The sequence below is a fragment of the Dryas octopetala genome, chromosome 1 (assembly GCF_963921425.1).
Source record: "Dryas octopetala chromosome 1, drDryOcto1.1, whole genome shotgun sequence".
Taxonomy (NCBI): Eukaryota; Viridiplantae; Streptophyta; class Magnoliopsida; order Rosales; family Rosaceae; genus Dryas; species Dryas octopetala.
In genome coordinates, this window is record NC_141366.1 from 24,104,323 (window position 1) to 24,128,311 (window position 23,989).

Below are 23,989 nucleotides of genomic sequence, written 5' to 3' on the forward strand. Positions count from 1 at the left end.
TAAAGGACCTAAATGGAAGTTTTCTAACAATAAAATGGGCAATTATAGAATACAAAAATCCTACGTGGCATAAAAGGACTTCATTAAAATTCTAAAATCATTGTTGGGAGTCTAAGAAGGGTTTATAAATGGACAGAAATCTACAGTCCAATTTGGTATTGCTGTGCTGTGAGATTAATCACTTTCAGATGTGCTGTGACAAAAATCAACTGTAAAATAAAATAGTTAAACATTTGGTAAATTGTGTTCTTAAAAGTGTTGCGAGCATAAAAAATCATTTGTATGTGTTTGGTAAATTTTAATGTTAAAGTGCTGTGACTGTAACTGTGTAATTTAACTAAAATAGATATGATGTCGAAATCATTTTTTATTCATTTATTTGATTAAAACAACACTTCTACTTGCATCTATGCATTTTAACTTTCATTAAGCCAACAAAAATACCTCCTCATATGGGCAATTCTATAGTATTTTCCATATGAGCAATTATGTAGTATTTTTTCTGAAATTATAGTTTGTACAGTTTAAGTGTTCATTAGAAATTATTATAATTTTCATGGGGCATATAACTTGCCCATAAGTAACTAATGACTTGTCAATCTATTAATTTGTATTCACTGTACTGATGAAAGTATTATTTATTAAAATAGGAAGTAGAAATTTATGCTGTTATCAAGGAAGTCAGATTACACCAATTAAAGATGAACTACAAAAAACAGAAAAACTTCAAATGCCTCATTCTCTGATGATTTACATTTTTCAAAATCATAACAAAAATGGACAGAACAGAAGATGGGTCACTTGTCACGGAAAGACATCAACACACACCATGAGCCAAAAAGCATAACTAAATTTCAACTACATATAAAAGACAATCTTGATCAAGTTATATATAGAATCAACAATTATTTATGGCAGCCAACATAAGAAGAAAATTGAACCCTCACAAACAGAGCTTAAGAATAATCATGAGTCGTAAAAAAGAGAGAACTAAATTAAAATTTGAACTTTAACAGTAAGATAAGAAAATAATTAAAAGTAGCTAGTGCACGTCCATCAGAACCATATGTTGGACAAAATAGTTTTTGAACAATTCTAGATTAACATCAGAACCATCAAGAACTCATACAACCCCAATATATTAACTAGAGTAACAAGAATATTATACAATAATTTTCAAAATTACTGAAAAATTAAAAAACTTAAATCCAAACAAAAGTTACAAAACTAAATTTGACAATTGGAGTTCAAAATTTTTAAATCCAAACAATAATTCAGTTAATGAATAATAGATGTCTATTTTATTTTCAAGTCTTAGACTCTTCATGTTTGAAGCTCTGCTAAGCTGTCTCTAGCTATAGCGTTTGTATCAATTTAATTTCTTGTTCATTTACATTTCTCACAATTTACTTTGTGCTCTTGTTATTTTAATTCCATTCTAATTCAAGTATCTTTTAATTCATCGCATTTTACTTTCAAGCTATTTAATTTATGCTCTTACCTTAATTCCATTTAAATACAAGTTTTACTTAATGTATGCACTTTCACATTTCATGTAATTTGTGTATCGATTAATTATAATGTTATTTGCCTTCAATTTCCTTTAATCTCTTGCGTAATCTTGATTTCCGTTTCCTTTACATTTTTTTATTTTTCATTGCAAAAGTTTTTCCCCAAGACTTGAGAAGAACAAAGGCCAAAAAGCGGTTCCTTGCTTGACCTTTCAATCACAATCACTGGAGTAGAAGTCAAACAACGGCGCAAAACATTAATTCACACATCCTTCCAAGCCAATCAAGTTGTGGTCAATTGGTGACATGCCCTCGCACTCTAAGCCAAAGAATGACCTAGATTTTGCTCCTGCCTCCCCGACCAACAAAATAGCAAACAAGATCATAAGAAAAGAGAGAGAGAGAGAGAGAGAGAGAGAGAGAGAGAGAGAGAGAGAGATATATATATATATATATATTTTATATATAACGCAGCTCAGTCAGAAGTGCATTAAACGCCCATGCACAAATCCCTAAAGAGAGGAAAAAATGAAGTGTAACTGAGATGCAACTGAAATTTAGAATCACAACACTAACACAAGGCATACTCAGCACATAATTTTTATTTTTGAACAAAAACAAAAGAAACGCAAATCCAATAGGTATAAAAATTGTAAACTATAGAAGGGTCGTTGCTTTCATCTGGAAGATGCTCGACTCATCTACGTGTGAATTGCAAATAACAGACCCCAGACCACTCCCCTCAGAACAAAACAGGTTTTCCACTTAATGATGCCACATTCCCTACATGCTGCTACTTTTTTTTGGCCTTTTCCCCATAGTCATGCTTTTCCACCCCGCCAAGCCATAGAAGACAGTCAAGAAGCTTCAAAAAGTCGGTAAACGGTGATTTCTTGCTGCTTGAAGTACCGCCGGTCCTCTTCATCTACTAGGACCAGATTCAAATAATACTTCACACTAAACTTGTTGTTGATGTTACGATATGTTGGGGTAAGTTCATATGGACTGAGGAATAGTCTGATTGGAATTGATTCTCCTGTAAGAGAATAAGAGCTTATGCTGGTAAGAGACAATATCATTTATCACCCATCATCATAGAGGAAAAACTGCATAAAATAGTGTCTATACTAATAATACTCTTCATCAATTACGATCTAAAAATAAAATATGTGATTGAACAACATAATTGACACATGTACAGACAATTACGATCTCAAGGCAATGGTGTCTAGAGGAAAAACTTCATCAATTACGATCTCAAAATAAAATATGTGATTGAACAACATAATTGACACACGTACAAACAATTCCTCAAGGCAAAAGCCTCACATAAGGAAATTACTTTTTATGATTAAAGAGTTCTAAGCCTCAAGGCAACTAAAGTTTCTAAGCGTAGAAGCAAAAGGTTGTTGCTACCAATTGTTCATAAAAGCTTATGTTACATAATTTGGATAATTGAATTTCTATATTTTTCTTTTTTAAGACAACAATTTTTTCCCTTTTCTCATCTCAAGCTGTCCAATTGGATTAAAAACTTCACACAAAAGGGGGGAACTTGTGAATCCAAGTTACAGTTTAGTATAATCTGGCAACAATAGAAAAAGAGACAATTTATTATTCTGTGTTTAGAAAGCCCAACTAAACAAAGAATTTAATTCAGAAATAGAAAAGAGAGAAAATATTGCAGATGCCATCCGCCATATCACCCTTACACATTATATGATGTAAATGTAAATTTATTTTCATGTAGGGCTGGTATATATAATATGGCTGCTGTTTTTGAAAGTGGTGATGCCAAGGTCTCCCTGATGGGTTTTTTATTTGTTTTTTGTTTTTTTTTTGCCTGATGGGTTTACCATGAAATTTATTCATAAATGTTGGGATGTTATTAGGGTGGATTTGATCAAAGTCATGGAAGAATTCTTTAGAAGTGGGGTTATTAATAAAGATATTAATAAGAAGTAGGGTTATTAATAAAGATATTAATAACCCCTAGGGGGTACCAATTGAGTATCTTAATACCCTGAAGGACATATTAACCCTTAGGGAAGTGACACTTCTTAAATAGATTGACAAAAATTGGATTAGGGACTTATTAGACACAAAATAAAAATTTTGGGTACCATGTTGAGAAAAAAAAAATATTAACTGTAAAGATTCTTATCATTAAATCATCATAGATGTACAGGTTTCTTAGAAGAAAAAAGTTGACATGACAATATATCATGATATGTCAGACAATGATTTTCTGTACCTCTGACAGGAGCACCGTCCATCAACTCAAATTTTGCAAGGGTCTCTGTCTCAACATATGTATTAGGCCCTGATCCAGTAGACTCTCGACGCCTGACCTCAAGCTCCATATTTTTAATCTTGATTCTCACCAGAAGAAAATATATCTTGCCAATGATAACATCCTTCAGATGATACCTTAAAATATATATATATATATTTTTTAACTCCAATAAGAAGATATAAACAACTCCTCCAAGAAAAATTAAAAGTTTCAGCAAAGGAGCTTCATAGAGACTTACTTGCTTTTACTGTACTCAAATTCGATATGCATGCAATCCTCGACTCCAACTTCCATCTGCATGAAGCATTAATTTATAATACAGGAATGATATGGACAGCAAAATAGTACAATTTTCTTATAACACATATATGATGCAAGGCTGGGAAAGAACAAAGAAAAGTAAAACAAACTCAACCCAAAACTTTTGACAACTTCCTCTTGAATATTGTATTTTCAATCTCAATAAGCTTAAGCGCCATTCAATTACAGAGAGTGCATATTGAATAGGGAATCTAAAAAATAATCCCACAAGGACTAGGAGATACTGATCACAAAGATAAGAAAATAATACACCCCTAACAAAATAGAAAGCAAGTAATCAGCCTAATGTTTTATGTGTACCACCAGAAGTCCCATTAATTTCCTACGGTCAAAAACAATTCACCTCTGGAGAATTACATGTGTCTACATGCACTGGTCAAATATAACTATCAACTTTCATGCACTTTGCATCAGACTCGAACTGAGTCAATCTGAATCGTAAAGACTCCATCTGAGTTGAAACTGAGTTGACTGAGTTTCAGAAAGTTATAACCAAATTAGACTAAATTTTCACCCAGTCTGAATGAGTTTGGCTGGGTACCACGTGAATCAACTTGAAACATAACCTGTTTTACCCGATTTTGAACATACCTTGCTGGGTTTAATTCTTGGTCAACTTGGCACCTTTCCATTTGATCTTGGCTTGACATGGAGTTGATCTGTGCAGAATTAATCCAGTTTATTTTGAGACTAAAATGACCTAGCTTTTAATTTGTTCAGGGCTTCCATAACTATCTTAGCCAATAATTTGCTTATCAATCAAAGAGAATTACTGAAATGCCATGAATAATGTTATGCTTAAATTATTAGGTTGATTGACCTTATGCTTAAATTATTATGTTTTCTCATCCTTTAATTGATAAGAACAGTCTTTGTCAATCATAATATTAATAATATCAATTATACCCCACCCCACCCCACCTTCTTCTTCTTTTTTTTTTTTTTTTTAATCTAAATTGATTATACATTTGAAAATTGAAGATTTTATCTAAACCCTAACTAAGAACACCCCACTTTCGCCCTTTCTACAATAACCTCTATCACATTGCAAACACATTGTGTGTCTGATTCGTCTAATAATGTTTAATACAAAGAGTGTTTCCTACAAAAACAAAAAAACTAAACTAAACAAAACCTTGAGGGTTTGCCTATGTTATGGTGGGCTGTTTGGGCTAGAATAAACATGGTAAATGTAGAAGTAATGTTGGACAGGTAACAGGTTTGGTTAGGACAGAAACAATCAAATTAAGGCCTACAAGTTGCACAATTTGTAGAAAATTGAGGAACCTTAGAGACTGTTATTGTACAGTCTCAGCATTTATGGTGTTTCCAAATAGCCTTGGGCAGTAATTGTATAGGTTTAGATGTTGTTCCAGTCTCCTTTGAACTTAAATTCTAGTTTTTTCTCCTTGTTTTGGAGTGAAAAAAATTGACAAATAAAGAGGAAGAAAAGAAAAAGTGAAACAAACACACACAGAGATGAGAACTGGACAATCCATAGAGAAGGTAGATCACCTTGGTGAGGAGACTAGTCCCAAACTTTGTGTTGAACTACAATTCTACACCACAGGTTCCTTTATAAAACAAGAGAATGGGATGGTGGTAACAGAGGTAACCTTGTTACAATTAAATATCAATAGCCATTGGCAGAAAACAAGGGAATCGGGTGGTGGTACAGAGTTAAGTTAACTTCGTTACAATTAAATATCAATAGCCATTGGCAGAAAACAAGGGAGCGGATGGTGGTACAGAGTTAACCTTGTTACAATATCAACAGCCACTGGCAGAAAACACACGTATCAAAGGTAGAATGCATGCCTTAAGCACTACTTAAGGAAATAATATATATGTCCAAGCAGAAGGGGTGTAAAAAGAATACAAACCATATGTTGAACACGCATGTGTTTTGAAGATACATTATTTTTAACTTCAATGAAACTTGTATCAGCTACTTGTTAAAAGTAAACATCAATGACAAGTATCCAAGAAACTGAAAGTTACATGTTGAAGGAGTCTCATATAAGCCATTTAAGAAATAAGTAAAGAACAAAATTAAAAAGAGAAGACAATAGTCAAATAGAAAAGAAAAAAGACTTACCTTAATGCTGTTATTCATTGATGGAGGTGGAGTGTAGTTCCGAACCTGATGCAGAAAACCACAGTCAAATATCTTTTTTCGTTTAAATTTAAATAACAGTTTCTCCACAATTATAGTAAAAAATATTGGCAGATAAAATAAAAGTGAGCCCATTAACATACATAAAAAAAGTGCAAAGGATGGTGTGCAAGGTTCAAGGTTCAAGGTTCAAGGTTCAAGTCCCTTCAATGTAACAGAAAAAAAAAAGAAGTTGGGGGCTTGTTTCAGTTTTTAGGGATGGCGTTACATTTCAGCTATTAGATGTACTGCTGATGTGGATGCCTTACTTTGTTTGATTTTCAATAAATAAAGTTTCTGTTTCTTTTTTTCTTTTCTTTTTTAAAAAAAAGAGAAATCATATGACATATAGTCCAGGTTTTTCAACTATAAATAGCACAGGTTCTAAGCTTGAGAAGATATTAACTAATGCAGCAGGTCCTTAGAGCAATAGAGTTAACCATACATGGCTAAATTATCTCTCACCTACCTCCAATCCTAAAAACATAATTCATGTTTCTCACTCTTTAAATGTCTGAATCAATTACTCTGCTTCAAGAGATACAGATAGTATACAAGGAAGACAGTTCCACTGAATGCGCATATAACAGAACCAGGGATTAAATAAAACAGTTCTATGAGGTTCTTTCATAGTAGCCACACATTTATTAAAGGAAAAAGGATAAATATGGTGAAAGACTCGTGTAATGGAATGACAACTCATTGATTACGGAATACTAATTCAGTATTTTTCTTTTCGAAAGAGAATACTAATGCAGTATATAGCTTTAATATACAGAAAAAGGATTACCACAAAGTCCTGGTACTCCACAATGTTGCTGGCATAATATCGACTAATTGTCACTTTTAAAATGTACCTGCATTTTTTTGTGATAAATGCTGAAGGGGTTAGTTAAGCACTTTTCTTTTCCTTTCTATTATAGGAACATATTTCAGTTCCAACAATACAAATAGAAAATTTTATACTTCAAGGGGATTAAGAACCCATTGCGTGCTAAAAGATGAATGAGATAGTAAGTGATTCTGAGATCCTTTTACAAAATACACCACATATCAGGTATTCTCCATCCTCATAAAAAGAAAAGCAACACCAAAGTTCCAAGAACCACTCTCTGCTAAAACCATAGAAGAAAAGTCTCCATTCCAACATTACAACTCAAAGGATGCCCTCTGCCATAAAAAAAAAAAAATATTAAAAAAAAAGAAACAATTTCTACCAGATTTCTGCAGAAGTTACTAGTTACCACTGCAAACCTCTAATCTTTCCAATGACTCATCTACTTCTCACTTGTTTAAGTTTACAACAGAAACTAAGTACAAAATGCTGCCATCAACATTTATTAACATACCATCTTAGAGTTGACCCACAACTTCTAATAAATTTACAAAGTCAAAGAATAAAAGTAAAGAAAGAAGACATATAAACAAAAATACACACACAGATGACACCAAATTTGGGGCTGAAGTACATAAAACTTGCAATTGAAAGAAATAGAAAGAGTTAATGAGGTTGCAGGAGTTTAATAAGCATAGCTCCATAAATTTTATACAGGCAATTCCTATGTATACAAATTTTAAACATGTGGTGCCTTTTCATGGAAGGTATATGGCCCTATCTACAGTGGTGGGGCGGTAAAAAACAGATCTTTAGTCGCTTGAAGGAGAGGTTGCAGACTATTCTTAATGGGTGGAACCGTGGAAGGGGAATCTTCTTTCTATTTGGGTAAAGAAGTTCTCATCAAAGCAGTGACCCTTATTTTTCTCCTTATCCCCAAATATGGGCAGCAAGAGTCCCTCCTAAAGTTCGAGTTTTGTTTGGTTGGTGGCTCTTGGGAGGGTTAACACTTGTGATCTTGTTCAAAGGAGGAGGCCTTTTAGCTGTTTTTCACCTCAATGGTGCATTCTATGTAAAGCGGGGGAGGAGAGTGTAGACCATGTTTTCCTTCATTGTTCTTACTCTTTACAATTGTGGTGGAAGTTGTTTAGGGAGGTTGGCGCTTCATGGGTAATACCACAAAATTGTTTTGAGCTTTTGAGTACCTGCTTTCAGGCCTTAGGGAAGGGGAAAAAAGCAAAAACCCTATGGAGATGCTTGGTGCTGGCTGTTTTTTGGGTTTTATGGATGGAGCGCAATAGAAGAATTTTCGATGATTATAAGGGGGTTGAAGTGGAAGTTCTTTGGGAGCGAACGAAATTCTGGGCTGCTTTATGGGCATCAGTTACAGCTGATATTTTGGGCACACTCTATATCTTCTATTATGCTGAACGTGTTAGCTGTTGTGCAGTGAGACTAGTTGTGGGGCGATGTCTTGGGTTTTTTCCTATCTGAGATCAGTTTTGTTTTTATTTTTATTTTTTTCTTTATAAGTTTGTGGATTCCTGATCCACTCTGTGTTTTTTTTTTTTTTTTTTTTTTAATAAAAGTTCTCGTTTCTTCTCAAAAAAAAATTTAAACAAGAAAAAGAAAGAATCACAAAATAAAAAAATCAGCCTCCCGGATGTCATATCATATTAGAACACATCAAACTCTTCACTGAAAAATATAAATCCCTGACCATATAGACATTAATATACTAGTTCAATGGATGGATAGCATACCTAAGCCTTACATTGACTCCATTATATGATTCATATGGCATCTCAACAGTTGAAAATTCAAAGGGATATGTTTTTCTCTCATATAATTCACCTGGAACATCAAGTTCACGTACTGCACAGAAGCAACAATAAGTAATTGAAAATATTGCACAATAAAATAAAAAAATTGCATTGAAAATAGTCACCACATCAACAAACCAATGAAACAAATAAGAAAATGTAACTTACAGGCTGTTGATTGAAAAATGGCCAATATTAACCACAGCAAGTTAATTAAACAGTTTATTGAAGAAACACATTATGTTCTAATGCACTTACCAAGAGATGTAAAATCATAACAATTGCCTCTATCAAAAAACAGTTCTGCAACAAGGAGAAGGAAAATCGAGTTCAAACACTGACATACCAAATAGCAGAGGAAATTGTCCTCTAGAGTCAAAATTATATATAAGATAAACTACCAGCGCCAAACACCTGGAATTAAATATAGAAAAGGGATGCTTATAAAATTCAAGCAGAACAAGAAGCCCGATTAAGCTAAAGTATGTATGACATGGATAACACAAATAACTAGCTTCGAACCATAATAGTCAAAATTATGTATATCAGGTCAAATATCCACTAGACCCATAAAATTTCATATAGAAGAGACCCAGACCTATAAAGACTAAGAGACAATACTTTGACAACTGCAAGTCCTTGCTTTTTTTTTTTTTTTCACTTCTTAAACAATGATATCAAAGTAAATCTCATGGCTATTCACCTGGATTTTTATAGTACGTCCTTCCACTAAGACGCCTATTCTCCTTGATTTTACAATATATCCTTTCACTAGGAGCATTTGATGCTTTTATACCTTCTAGACTAACAAACGTAACCAAAATGTCCAGTTTTCATCTTGAAAATATTATATATTCAAACAATAATCAAGTAATATAACCTAATGAGGAGAGGAAATTGTGCTAATAACATCTTTAAACATCTGATGTCACATCAGCATTCTATTACTGTACTGCAGCACACATGGGTACTCCACAATCCACCTACTCCAATCTATAATGGAAGAGCTTGCTGCACTCTTATTGCTTTTAGAGGAGGTGCGAATGACCCCTTCAAGATTTGATAAACATATGTGATCAATTCCAAAGAAATCCACTCTCTTCTATGGTTATAGAAAATATCCCCACTGAAGGTGAAGGTGTACGTGGGAGAGCTAATGTGTGTGATTTAGTCCACCAAAGGAGGCCCCATATGAGTCATTCTCCAAATTGGTGTATGTTATGTAAAATAAAAAAGAATTTTGGGGGGGGCGCAGTGATGATCATGTGTTTCTTTCTGCCTTACTGCTCTGAAGTTGTGGCAGAGATTATTTTCTGTGGTTGGGGCTATTTGGGTGATTCCAAAGGATTGCTATGCTTTTCTTAGTGAACGCCATAGGGTGTTGGGGAAAGGGAAGAAAGCTGCACTCTTATGGGATTGTATGATGCTAGAATTTTTGTGGTTGGAAAGAAATCATAGAATATTTGAAGATTATATGGCGGTAGGAGAGGAGTAATGAGAGAAGGTCAGATTTTGGAAAGCTCTTTGGCTTCGCTCACAGCAGAATTTAAGGGCATTTCTTTTTCCACTATTTATCTAGATTGGAGAGCTGCTGGTGTTAATTTTAGTTAGGATGCCTGTATTGTTTTGTTGCGCAGCAGAAATGTTTAGGTGGAGTTCTGGTCCACTGTCTGTATTCTATTTTAACCTTAATAAAATCTGTGTTTCTTTTGAAAAAAAAAAAAAAATCGAACACCAGCCTTCCAAATCAACTTCAGTTGCTCAAAAGGAAGATCTGAATGATTGATGACTAATTGAGTAAAAAAAATATTTGCATGAAAAGGTACCAGAAGCGTGAACAAACCAAGATCTTTTTGTCAATACGACTCTGATGCAAGGATAAAACACTTATGCCAGAGGACAGATCTGCGTATTCATGGAGACTCGTAGATTCCATAACAGACACTAAGAGAGTTAAAGGAAGCTACGGAATAGATTGTTTCATTGTAATTCAAGGAGACTCGTATGGAGAAGGAAACCAGGATTGGAAAGATGACTCCCCCACCCAAATACCATTATTTATCATAGACTTGAGGTTTTAGCTTGAGCTTGGCTCGTCCTACATATAAGCCAAGCCAAGCTCAAGGTTGGGAGACATATTCAAACCAAGCTTGAGCACAATTGATCAAGCTTGGATCGAGCTCAACAAATTTAAATGAAGCCAAACTGAGAACCCTGATACTTCACTTGGCTCGGCCGTTTACACCCCTCCTATGAAACAAACTCAACAAAGACGACCGATTGAGGAGATAATAGTTGGTTTATGCCTGAACTTAATGAAAGGCATAAGGCTTGCTGATAAAAGAGATCCAATATAAATTGCAGAATTAAAGGCCAATATAGACCAATACAAGTGTGAAACTTGACCAAGAACTGAAGAGATGATAACAAAGGCTCTTAGACATGACACTCATGTCCACCCGTGTTGGACTTATTGCATACTTAAATAGAATTCACCTTCATTTACTCAGACACTTAAGAGTACAAAATTATCAAGGTGTTATGCATTTTGTTCAAGAAACCGAATCATTATTTATTTTTCATTATTATTTATATATACTCGTTCTTTTCCAAGAAATCATACACTCAACCAACTATAGATAGATGACAATATAAACCAAAAAGTGCACATGCATTATGAGGTGCAATATTAGTGATTTCTATAATGGAGGTACATATAATTTACTGGTATGCTATGTTTTCACTCTATGGACCCACATGATGGGTTGTGTCATTGTGTGATGAGTTTTAACCTTAAAAGGATTCAGAGAAGTATATAAGACTCATCCGCACTCATTTTCATTGCTTTATAGTTGAAAATAATGTGGCCTTCTAAGTCTTAATCCATGGTACAATACAAAATTAAGTCTTAAAGAATCATTATTTTCTTTTTCAAATTTTCCCAGCTAATCAATATAACCTTTTCAGCATTTTCAGTCCAATACTTCACAAAATAAGATAGGAAATAATACAGAGTAACGATTGAGTAATTCTAACAATTATCAAATATTTGTATCGAAACACTACAATAGATAATTGACTTAACAACAAGAAAGAATATCATGTTCAGCAGTTATTCCTATTATTTCTCTTCTACTCTATAGCAGCTTCTGTTGCTTCTGAAGGACCAAAATAGCTCAATGATGCATCTACGTCCTAGATGAGATACATAAAGACTCCAGATAATGCAGTGCACAGCACACTAACATTATCTTTGCAAATACATAAGTCTAGTCCTTGTTGCATTGACATGGTACCTTCTACTTAATAAAAGACAAACAACAAACAATGAAAATCACATAAACATGCTTGTGCAACAGTCAGAAAGCAGACCCCAACCCAACACATAAGACTTGTAAAGGAAGCATACCTATTTGACCAAGAAGCTCAATTTTAACACCAATATGTTCAACTTTCTTCCCTTGTATCGGTTCTATAATAACCTGAATGGAGCAATATGATGAACAGTTAATAACCCATCATGGGAACTGGAAAAGTTCACCATATGAAGTTCTAATGCACCACTCATAATAGATTAAGACATAAAAGGATATGTATAATGCAAGCTAAATTTTTGTGGGTGATTCCGAAATTATGGATTTCTATGCTTATTGAGGAGCACTATACTTTTGGAGGAGGGAAGAAAGCAAAAGTTTTGTGGAATTGTAATATGATTATTGTGGGTTGTGTGATTGGAATGAAATAAGATGATTTCTGAATATTATTGGGGAGAGGAAGTGGAGTCTTTGTGGAATAAAGTTCACTTTTGGACACCACTTTGGGTTTGATTTCCTCTGCATTTTGGGATACATGTTTCAGATTGGTAGGTGGCTGTTTCTCAAGTTTTTTTTTTGGTCTAGTTTAGATGTTTTGCAACATTTATTTGAGAAACTACCAGACTTGTATGATGTTTCTAGCAGCTGGTTGTTTAGCCTAGGGATAGTTCTTTATGTATCATATCAGACATGTCTTTTATGTCTGATATCAGACATGTCCTTGACACACTATCAGACATGTCTTTTATTTATTCTCAAGTGGATAGCCTTGGGGATGCCGCTTGGGAGTAATCCAAGGGCAATCAGTTTCTAGGATCCAGTAGTGGAAAGGGGACAAAACAGTGGACAAGGAGTCCACACAGAACAACAAGAACACTACAACAGCTTGGAAACATCAACAAAACTACAACAGATACAAGACCACAACCCCCCATATCCAGAACCCCTGAACTAAACAACAAAACTAATTACAACCAAAATCCTATCCGCACACAAAGGCCTGATCTACCAAATCTAGATTACAACTGCACTCCAATCATCAGTATTGATTGAAAAGAGTTACCTCTAAATTCTGAGGATACCGAAGCCCAAAGCGGTGACCAAAAACAAACCCTATCCCACAATTGATCTACCTCCTCACAACTAGATTCCTCAAAAAACATCCTATTTCTGTCCACCCAAAATATTGTCATCATAGCACATCTCCCCAGAACCAGTCCCTTTTACCTCCAAAGAACTTGTATCTCCTACACAGCAAAGCATTACAAGAACCTGGATATTTCCACTCCATGTTTTGAGAGTAATGTGGAGCAATGTCCCACATCGGAAAACTTGAGCTTAGCATATGTGCTTATAAGGTCTTGTGCCTCTCTACTCATTGTCAATTGGTTTTGGGTTAGATGCCTAGATTCTATCATGGTATCAGAACTTGGTTATCTGCATGTAAGGCCCAACGGCCACACGTGCTCCCACATCACCCAATACAATTTGTCCACGTGTTAGACTCAAAATCTTGTCACAGGTGCGGAGGCGTGTTGACAATAATGTGGAGCAATGTCCTACATCGGAAAACTTGAGCTTAACATATGTGCTTATAAGGACTTAGGCCTCTCCACCCATTGCCAATTGGTTTTGGGTTGGATGCCTAAATTCTATCATGTTTGCCACCCTAAACAATTTCTGCCACAACAATAGTGCAATAGGACAATGAAGCAGTAAATGATCCAAACTTTGAGCACCATTTTTGCACATCACACACCAATGGGGAGATATACACCAAGAAGGTCTTCTCCTTTGAACCATGTCACAAGTGTTCAACCTCCTACGAGCAATAATCCAAGCTAAAACTCGTACCTTGGGAGGCACTTTAGCCTTCCAAATGGCATGAGAAGAGAGAAAGAGAAGAGTTGTCCATTAGTTGCTTTGAATAAGATGTGCAAGAAAAAACACTTGACACCTTCAACTTCCAAAATCTCCTATTCGGTCTAGAAGAAACCAGCATTATATTCTCTACACAATCCAATAATTCAGTTAACTCCCCCACCTCTAGTTCACTAAGATTCATATGGGATACAAAATCCCAAGGCAAAAGATGAGAAAAAAAAAAATCAACACACATTGAAGCAATGAAAGCATTGTGATAACGAAAAAATCTGTAAAGACGAGGGAAACGAAAACAGAAGGCTATCTCCCCCATCCAGCACTCCTCCCAAAACCTCACCCCTCCCCATTTCCCACCCCAAACTGACAGTAAGAAGCGACAGGCTTGAGGCCTTGAGAGATGTCTTGGGGTTTTGGGTTTCAAAGGAATCTAAATGATCAAGAAGTGGGGGAATTAACAGAGTTATTGGCTGTTTTTGTTGGGTCCTTCTAGATCGGATAGAAGAATATGGAAGTTGGAGACGTAGGGAGTCTTCTCATGTAAATCCTATTCAAAAAACTTGATGGAAAATTCTCCTCTTCCTCCTCTTGGTCCCTCTCGTGCAATTTGGAAGGCTAAAGTACCTCCTAAGGTACGGCTGTTAGCTTGGATTATAGCTCATGGGAGGATGAATATTTGTGATAAGGTTCAAAGGAGGCACCCTTCTTGGTGCCTTTCACCTCATTGGTGCATGATGTGTAAGAATGATGCTGAGAGTGCAAATCATTTGTTGCTTCACTGCCCAGTTGCATTATCCCTATGGCAGACATTGTTCTGAGAGACCAATGAGTTGGGACATTCCAGCTTCATGTGAGAGTTTATTTTGTGAAAGACTCAAGTTTTTTGAAGGCAGAAAGAGGGACATGGTATTGGGAAGATGTGCTATATTGGCAGCTTTACGGGTAGTGGATAGGACCTTTGAGGGTGTTGGTGGATCAGTTATGGGATAGGGCTCGGTTTTGGGCTTCCCTTTGGGCGTTGGTATCTTCTGGGTTTAGGGATTAGTTCTTTCAGGCTATTTTTGTGATTAGAATGCTGTTGTGCTTTAGCCTACTGTTACTTACTGGCTTATTATAATATTTGATGTTGTGTTGGTTCGTTTTAGATTACACTAAGACTATTCAGTGGACTCCTCGTCCCCAGTTATGTACTTTCATATTCATTCTAATGGAAGTATGTATCTTATCAAAAACAAAAAGTGTGTAGCTTGTTGAGTGTGTTTTTATTTATGCTTATACATATTCATAAGGTTCTTTTGTTTCTCATAAGAAAACAAAATATATATATATATTGCTGCAGAGAATACCTCCCCAACAATGTTCTCTTTACTTTGGAAGAGAGGAACCATAACAGTTTGACCATTTTCCTTTATCGAAGGAACCTGCAAAAACACAGAATTAGCAAAATGTAAGGTTAAAGGTTTGATACTTAAAGAGTAATTCTGTCATAAGACATTCGGCATGTTAATCAACTTTTTTTCTATGACTAGTGAGCATGGTCACAAGAATTGTTTTTTCTAGATAAACAGGAGCTGTTGAACTCCTAAAACTGTAGGCCCCGAAACATGGTTTATAATATGTCTGCCATATTCTTTTCACAAGAAGAAACAAAAGAAATAAAACAGTCTTGAAGATAACCACTATACATGGGACTTTTAAGAATAAGGTTGAAGCACATTTGGTTTGTACTGAAAGTTTTGTCTGAGCCTGGAGTTCCACTAGAAAACTTAAGCAAAGTCTGGGGAAACAAAAAACAACAGAAAGAAAAAGAGAAACAATAGTGAGATGTAACAGACGCAAAGTCACTGAATTTATTGTTAACAGAGCGTGTTTCAGTAATTTATGCACATACAAGCCACCGTCTTTATTGAAAGATCAGTAAAGAACCAGGGCAAAAATAGGAGCTCAAAAAAGTAAGATCTTTTTATTCAATACCTGCTTGCGAGATCTTCCATTAGCCAACGAAATTGAAATGCTACATGGTGGCTTAAAAGCTCCAATTAGGAAATTCTGAACAATGATCAGGAGAGCAATTCTTTACTGACTCCAAGATGCTTGACAGAAAACAACAATGGAATATATATATATATATTGACAAATCTAAACTTTAAAAATATATTACCATTATATTCTTGTTAAATTCTGTATCAAAACTTTGTCAAACATGAAGCACCTGTAAATGGAAAAAAATAAAAAAAATCAATAGTAATTAACGAGGGCTACCAGAATTGTTAAACTCTTGTTCGTTTTGTCAGAGTGATATCATCTATTGCTTGTAATTCATTATGGGCAATGACAACCAGTTCCAGATTCATACTTTAAAGGTTGGTTGTGTGTACCTGGCGATGGTATTGAAGGTCGGGCTTTGGTTTGGATTTGACTTGAGTTGAATGGGCAGCAGATCAGGATTACAACCAAGCTCACAAGAGCTTCGATGATTCTTCTTCTTCAACCAATTGTCTATGCCCAAACAACTACTACTGTGTTCAGACCATAACAAATTAAAAAATTAAAAAGAAAAACAATAACTAGTTTGACTTCGATGCAATAATTGGATACGCATTGCCTTTCTGCAGTAGTGCAGTGTGTCAAAGGCTCAAAGCTGACATTGCTGCACGTGACGCCCGTCCACTCTCAAACATAAACGGCATTTAGAATTTTTTTTATTTTTTTTTTGTAAATTACAATTCTTTTGTTTTGGGTAGAATCGTAGTGGGGAGGCCAAAACGCCCAAAACAAATGTAACTGGCAAACGCGACTCTTGGGTTAACCAAGGAATAAAATTTTGGATTTTAAGAAAATTTTGATGAAAATGTCGAAAATTTTTAAATTTTAACATAAATTAAACGGAAACGATGAAAATTATTATCAAAGTACGAAAATTTTGAATGAAACTTTACTATATGTTTATTTAACATATTATCTACATTGATAAAAAATATTGAAAAAATCAAATTATATAGTAAGTTTCATGTGATATAAGATGAATATAATGCGCGCTGAAGGTAAATACTGTGAAATAAAATTAATATATTCTTTATACTCTATAATATATACATTAAATTTTATATACTTTATAATATATACTCTATATTGTTTAAGATATCGTATAGGATATTAGGGTTTAGGCCCTTTAGGATATTTTTAATTATTTTTTATATAAAAATGTATTAGAGTTTATTGGTTTAGGGTTTAAAAACAATTAAATGAAACCCCAAAACGGCCAAACGAAATCTCAAATCATTTTTTTTTCAATTGCCCAAAAACCTCAAACAATGATATGGTATATGATATTAGGGTTTAGGCTCTTTAGAGTATTTTAAATTATTTTTTATATAGAAATATATTAGAGTTTATAAATTTAGGGTTTAAAAACAACTAAACGAAACTCCAAAAAGGCCAAACGAAAACCCAAACTATTTTTTTTCTTTACAATTGCCCAAAGGCCCCAAACCCCAATCAACCCTAAACTTTTTAATTTTTTTTTTCTTTTTTTCTTCTTCTTTTTCTTTCCTTCTTTTTCTTTTTTTCCTTTCTTTTTTTTTTTTCTTCTTTTTCTTTCCTTTCTTTTCCCCCCGAGTCTCCACTCTCCAACACGCCTCCACTGTTTTTCTTTTTCATCCTCTCTCTCTCTCTCTCTCTCTCTCTCTCTCTCTCTCTCTCTCTCTCTCTCTCTCTCTCTCTCTCTCTCTCTCTCTCTCTCCCAATCCATCACCAACCCACCCTCACCCTCACCCTCACCACTTTCTCCCTCATCTCCCCCTGCCGCCCCGTGCCGCCGCCCCCTCCTCTTTCTCCCTCGATCTCCCCCTTGCCACCGCCCCATTTTTCTCCCAAAACTCAGCCTCCTCTCCAAAAACCCAAAAGTCCAAAACCAGATCACTGGCGAAAATTTCGCCGAAATTATCCCGAAAATTTAACAAAACTAGGTTTCGATTTCGACCCCTCCTTAAATCGAAAATTTCGGCCAAATTTTCGAAATTTAAACCCTTGGGTTTAATCAAGGAATTAAATTTCAAATTTTGAAAAAAAATTTATGAAAATTTTGACGAAAATTTTGATGAAAATTTCAAAGATTTTTAAATTTTGACAAAAATTAGACGGAAACGACGAAAATTACTATAAAAATATGAAAATTTTTAATGAAACTTTACCATATGTTTATTTAACATATTATCTACGAAATTGATAAAAAAATATTGAAGAAATCAAATTATATAGTATGTTTCATATGATATAAGGCGAATATAATGCGCACTGGAGCAAAACTGTTAAATAAAATTAGTATAATGAATAAATAAAATTAGTATATTTTTTATATTGTATAATTTAATTATATACTAAAATATAAACCCTAATACTCTATATATTCTACATACCCTAAGGGCCCGTTTGGATTGAGAATTTGGATTTGGATTTGAATTTCAAATTCATGTATTTTAAATTCATGTATTTCAAATTCATGTATTCCAAATCCTATTGTTTGGATAAAAAAAATGAAATATGAGGATTTCAATTGAAAATTTTTAATTTAAATATATCATTATAATAACATATGATAAGCTTGCAAAGATAGCTTATAAATGAGGCCCATGACCTATAAATTTAAAACTAACTCATTTTAAATTGTACTTTATATTAGAAATCACTATATATTGTTCAAAAAAGGATAACAAATCGTTCAAACCACATAGGAGCTTCATACATATAGTTCCAAAACAGATACAATATTGTTTAAAATAATATCAAATATTATTCACAAAAAGATCCAACACCATCAAAGAAATGTTGTTCTAATATGTTTTCCATAAAGAGCTTCAAACATGCAAGGGCTTCATCTTCTACCACTTTAATCATTGGTTTCTCAATACCTGAAAAATACACTCAAATCACCTAATCAATATAGTTTATATGAAAAAAAAATTAAAAAAAAAAAGGTAAAATTGATAATGAAGTGAAATTACCTTCAGACTGACAAATAAGCATCCATACCCACTCGTCTTTTGGGCATCAGAAAGAGATTTCAAAAGTGAAAACTCTTCTGGGTTATCAGCCATCAATATTCGTACGGCCTTAAAAACTTGCAATCTATTAAGGTTTGGTATATCTAAAACCACTTTATGTACTTCCTCTCCTCTGAGTTGTTTGGTCACTTGACTTGCCATAAACTCCTTTAGGGTGTTTGCCACATCACCAATTGCTTGTGCCACTGGATCTTTTTTCTTTTTCTTATATGGATGTGAGTTATAAGTTGAAGTTGCAGGATGTGTAGAAGCATGGGAGTTAGGAATGAAATCACCTTCATTTTCTTCTTCAGCCTTCATCATGTGCTCAGCATTTCCAACATCTTCTGCCCCTTCACCAGTCGCCCTATCTTTCCCGCACAACATCACAATATCATCCCAATTATCAATAACCTTGTTTTGATAACCACGAGCAGCAAGATGTGACTACAAAAATAACATGAAATAAGGTATAATATTGATGAAGTCAATGCACCATTCAATTCACCATCATGCATACCACACCTAAAAACAAATAGCTTATGCAGAATAGGTATAACACTTGTACTAAAGTCAGAACATATATTAAAATAGTGGTTGCAAGATATGCATAGTACTTGCACTGTACACATAAATATAGATGTGATCATGAATATACTTGCACTGTGCTATCTTAGAGAAAAGGGTTTTAAAAGAGCAATAAGAGATAGGCTTACTACTAAAGAGAGGTGGTTGCCTTTATCATTGATAAGCAATTCTACTTTTTGAATGCAGCAAGTAAGAGTAGTAAATAAAGTCATAAGTAATAATAGCTTATGATTTCAATTGTACTAAAGTCAGAACATATATTAAAATAGTGGTATAATACTTGTACAGATATGTTTATCAGACTACAAAAGACATAGAAATACATGTACCAACCAATTTACAAAACAATGAACCAAACTAACTTTGGCCTACATATCACAATTTCCACCACTTTGGTTTTTCTTTTGGTGCCAAGGATAAAAAGTGCAGGACACAACAAGTCACCAATGGCAAAACCCATAGTCAGAAGTGGCACACCGTTAAGCTAAAATTCCAAGATCCAACGCCAACTACTTTGACTCTAATTTTTGGAATAAGGCTGATAAGCAACTTGTACTAGTTAAGAGAAACAAAACTAAGCATTGATGTATCAATTTTGTCCATTAAAAATTTTGCTATCTTAGAGAAAAGGGTTTTAAAAGAGCAATAAGAGATAGACTAGCCAAATTAAGCACAGAGAATTAACAAATAGCTTATGGAAAATGAAAAAGCATAAGAAGCTTGGAATTTAAAATAGCAATAATTTTTAGTTATTCCTCACAATAGTCATTCCAAACACTCAAATTTTCTGCTAAGACTGGAACCATCTTTTTTTCTTCGTCCCAAGTGAGCCCATTTTGACTCTTGATGTCAGTAACAATAGCATAGTGTTTCTTCCAAGCTCTAAGTCTGTTCTTGACATTCTCCTTTGTCAAATCAAGTTGCAAAGTTGCAGTCAACTCATCCACAACTGCTTGATATGCTTGTGGTTTCCAATCTCCATCACCCTTGTTACCTTCATTCAGTTTGTAGTTAGTTAAAAACTGGGAATTAAGCACAAAAATAGGGGTCAGTGGGTAGAGTTTTCATTACCAGCATTCATTTGGTCATATAAAGCTTTAGCCATTGCAGTATCCATTTGTGGGTTCCATGTGAGGTATTTTCTTGACTTGCCTCTAATTGGGATTGTGACTAAGAAATACTTTGAGCTTGTGACTTAGAACTACTTTGAGCTTGTGACTTAGAAATACTTTGAGCTTGTGACAGAAATCTTTTCATATTTGTGTGAACTAAAAAAAAAAAAAAACTATAGATCATACAAACTGAAAGAAAAAAATAAGTAAAAAACTTGATTAAAAAGAAAAAAAAAAAAAGAGTAGAGTACAACAAATAAAAAAGCTGTAGTGTAGGTCGTAAAGCTGCATTGTATGGTATAGGGATCGGTGAGAGGGGAAAAAAGAGAAAGAGGTTAAAATGAAAATGTGAGAGAGAGATAAAAGTCTAAACATGATCTCCTTTTCTTTTGTCTTGCATAAGTCCTCTGCTGTCTTGACAAACTTAGACAACTTAGACCAACTTTCTTGTTGAGGAAACATATATATATATATAGATGATAGTGAAAAACAGACCATTTATAAGGAAAACAAAGTTATTCAAACCACAACCCATACAATTTCTAATGTCTTATGTTAATGGCAACAACTTTCAAATATATACCCCACAATACTTCACAGTAGCTCATCTAAAGTTACACAACTCTGAAGCCTATGATAAATCACAACCACAAAGTACACCACTATGCAAACACATACAATTCTCACCCACCAACCTGGTTATGTCATAACCAGAAGTGCTCTAGCTGCTCCTCTGTAGTAAGATCTAGTGATGGATCTAAAAGATTCTTGCCCAGCCTGAAATAAAACCAAAGATCCCTTGATTAAGTATATTCATTGCACTACTAAAACATAACAATAAATGTTGAAACACTATTGGAAATAAAATTTATTAAGTGCAACTGCTTGATTATGTCTGAGGAAATACTTCTTCAGCAAATGACCCAAAAACGTACAGACAGACAACTAGTACCCTCCTTTTATCCCATCCAATCTTCCTACTAATCCAATATTCCTACTTCCCGTTGACAGTTATTCCAATTATTAATCCTACTCCTCCTGTAATATTAACTCTCCCCAGAAAAAAAATAAAATTAAAGCCCTCTCTCCCCCTCATGTGTAACATAATGCTTTGCTCTTCTCTTTTCTGGGAAGCTTTTCTTAAGGAACAAACACAAAGCTTTGCCAAAAGTGACCCAAAAATGAAATAAAAAACACCAGAAAACAAAAATACGAAACCCCTGAAGAAAAAAACATGTAGAACCATAAACAAAAAGAGAAAACTAGCCCTAAATTTGAAGCCCTAAATTTGAAGCACAACCAACATTGAATCAAAAAACTTAAGAAGAAATGAGAATAGTACCTTTTGCAAATACAGTTGATGAGAGTATGACTTTGGTCCGATGGAGCTGATCGACGCCGGCAGGAGTCGATTCTGGGAGGTGGTGATTGTGTGGAGGCGAGGTCGGAGTTTGAGGTCGTGGTAAGACAAATTTTTGGCCAGAGAAGTCGAACCCGGCAAAGGTGGCTAACACCTAGGGGTGTGATTTGGATTGGAAAATCCGAATCCGACCGATTCCTATCCGAAAATTTCCAATTTTATTCCGAATCCGAAATTGCCGAATCCGAAAATGCCGAAATCCGAAAATTCCGAAAAAAATTGGATTGGAATTGGAATGTTTATGTAAATTCCGATTCCGATCCGAATTCCGATCCAAAAAATTCCGAAATGTTTCGAAGGCATTCCGATCCAATATTTCCAAAATTATGCCAATTTATTCCATATTATATATTTTATCATTTATTTAGTATGATACATATAACATATATTTTAAAAAAGATGACTAATACTATTAATATAAACATATGTACATTATAAATATATGTGTATCATAATAACATAAATGGTAAGTTGGTAACACAAACACCCACATTTTTCCGTACATGTAATTACTATTTTTTTTTTATTAGGGAGGGGAATTGAAGATATGGAGCAATTCTACAGTTATTCCAACTAGAATATCCCACCAGTTGTAATTACTAATTACTAAATATTTAAGCTTATTATTTTCAAAATTTCAAACATGATATATATATATATATATGTGAGTAATATGTATCTACTAATGACATTTATTCTAACAATGTTGGATGAGCTCCAAAGATTAATCCCCCACCTCTAAGATATGTGCTATTAAGCCTATTATACATTCATAGTGACATTTATTTCTCTTATATAATATATATGTTATAATATATAATATATACCATTAAACATACACAATATATATCATACATAATTTATTTCTTAACATACATAATCTAGCAATGAAAAACTTGCTAAATTGCATCTTTCTTTTTTTTTTCCTTCTTTTCTAGATTTTTTTTATGGTAATGGTATGAGATGGTATGGTTCTAAATGTTATTTAAATTAATATTTTGAATTTTCTTTTTAAATTGGACATATATTTTAATTACATTTTAATATAAATATTGAAATGCATCATAATCTATTGTCTTTTAATTTTTGTTTGTTTGTTAATTTCATCATTATTCTAAAAAAAAATCCAAACATGTTCTAAAAAATATTATGAAAATGTGAAAATTCCGATTTTTTATTCGAAAATTTCAAATTTTATCCGAAAGTTCCGAAAATGTTATATTCCGAAAAATTCCGAAAATTCCGAGAAATCCGAAAATTCCGAATCGGAATGAGATGTTGAAATTCCGATTTTTTGGAATGGAAATTGGAACATAAATTTCATTCCAAAATTTTTTGGATTGGAATTGGAACACCCTATTTCCGATCCGATCCGGCCGAAACACACCTCTACTAACACCAGAAGGAGCTCGTTGACGCTGACATGAGCAGATCAAAGCTTGGAGGTGGTGGCGAGGTTGGGTTTGTGTGGAGGCGAGGTCGGGTTAGATTTTCTATTGGACTGAGGATTTCAAATACCTACATTGAGAAGTGATTTCAAATACACGGTTTTAGGCCTTTCAAATCTATCCTGGATTTGGGCCAAATCCAAATTCTTACTTAAAATAAGCCCAAACAGGTGAATTTGGATTTGAACTCCCCAAATCCAAATCCACCTCTTGAAATACAGGTTCCCAAACGGACCCTACTAC

At 34.2% G+C, this 23,989-nt stretch overlaps 1 protein-coding gene and 1 pseudogene across 3 annotated transcripts; both read right to left on the reverse strand.

The window, feature by feature from the left end:
- Positions 1 to 1,989: 1,989 nt before the first annotated feature.
- LOC147299313 (vacuolar protein sorting-associated protein 26A-like) lies at positions 1,990 to 16,783 on the reverse strand. 3 transcript variants are annotated; one of them, XM_086228843.1, is made up of 13 exons: positions 16,515 to 16,773; positions 16,298 to 16,348; positions 16,111 to 16,185; positions 15,822 to 15,913; positions 15,483 to 15,557; positions 12,351 to 12,423; positions 9,200 to 9,244; positions 8,882 to 8,993; positions 7,074 to 7,140; positions 6,227 to 6,271; positions 4,046 to 4,101; positions 3,766 to 3,941; positions 1,990 to 2,547 (listed from the first exon to the last, which is right to left on the reverse strand). In XM_086228843.1, the coding sequence occupies exons 5-13, from the start codon at positions 15,522 to 15,524 to the stop codon at positions 2,369 to 2,371; spliced, it is 795 nt and encodes a 264-aa protein (XP_086084969.1). In that variant the 5' UTR covers positions 15,525 to 15,557; positions 15,822 to 15,913; positions 16,111 to 16,185; positions 16,298 to 16,348; positions 16,515 to 16,773; the 3' UTR covers positions 1,990 to 2,368. The 3 variants fall into 3 exon arrangements, 2 of the variants coding, with proteins under 2 accessions (XP_086084969.1, XP_086084968.1); XR_015119827.1 differs by lacking the exon at positions 15,822 to 15,913 and adding an exon at positions 4,720 to 4,787 and having other exon boundaries at positions 2,410 to 2,547; positions 3,766 to 3,910; positions 16,515 to 16,783; XM_086228842.1 differs by lacking the exon at positions 15,822 to 15,913 and having other exon boundaries at positions 16,515 to 16,783.
- A 2,315-nt stretch (positions 16,784 to 19,098) lies between these two features.
- Positions 19,099 to 20,871, reverse strand: LOC147299314 (uncharacterized; annotated as a pseudogene).
- Between the last annotated feature and the right edge of the window lie 3,118 nt (positions 20,872 to 23,989).

Coding starts and splice junctions, on each gene's coding strand:
- LOC147299313 (XM_086228842.1), bottom strand. Junction 15,558..16,110: donor ATGGAAGATCTCGCAAGCAG/GTATTGAATAAA, acceptor GTGTTTTTGCAG/GTTCCTTCGATAAAGGAAAA. Junction 2,548..3,765: donor GGACGGTGCTCCTGTCAGAG/GTACAGAAAATC, acceptor ATTCTCTTACAG/GAGAATCAATTCCAATCAGA.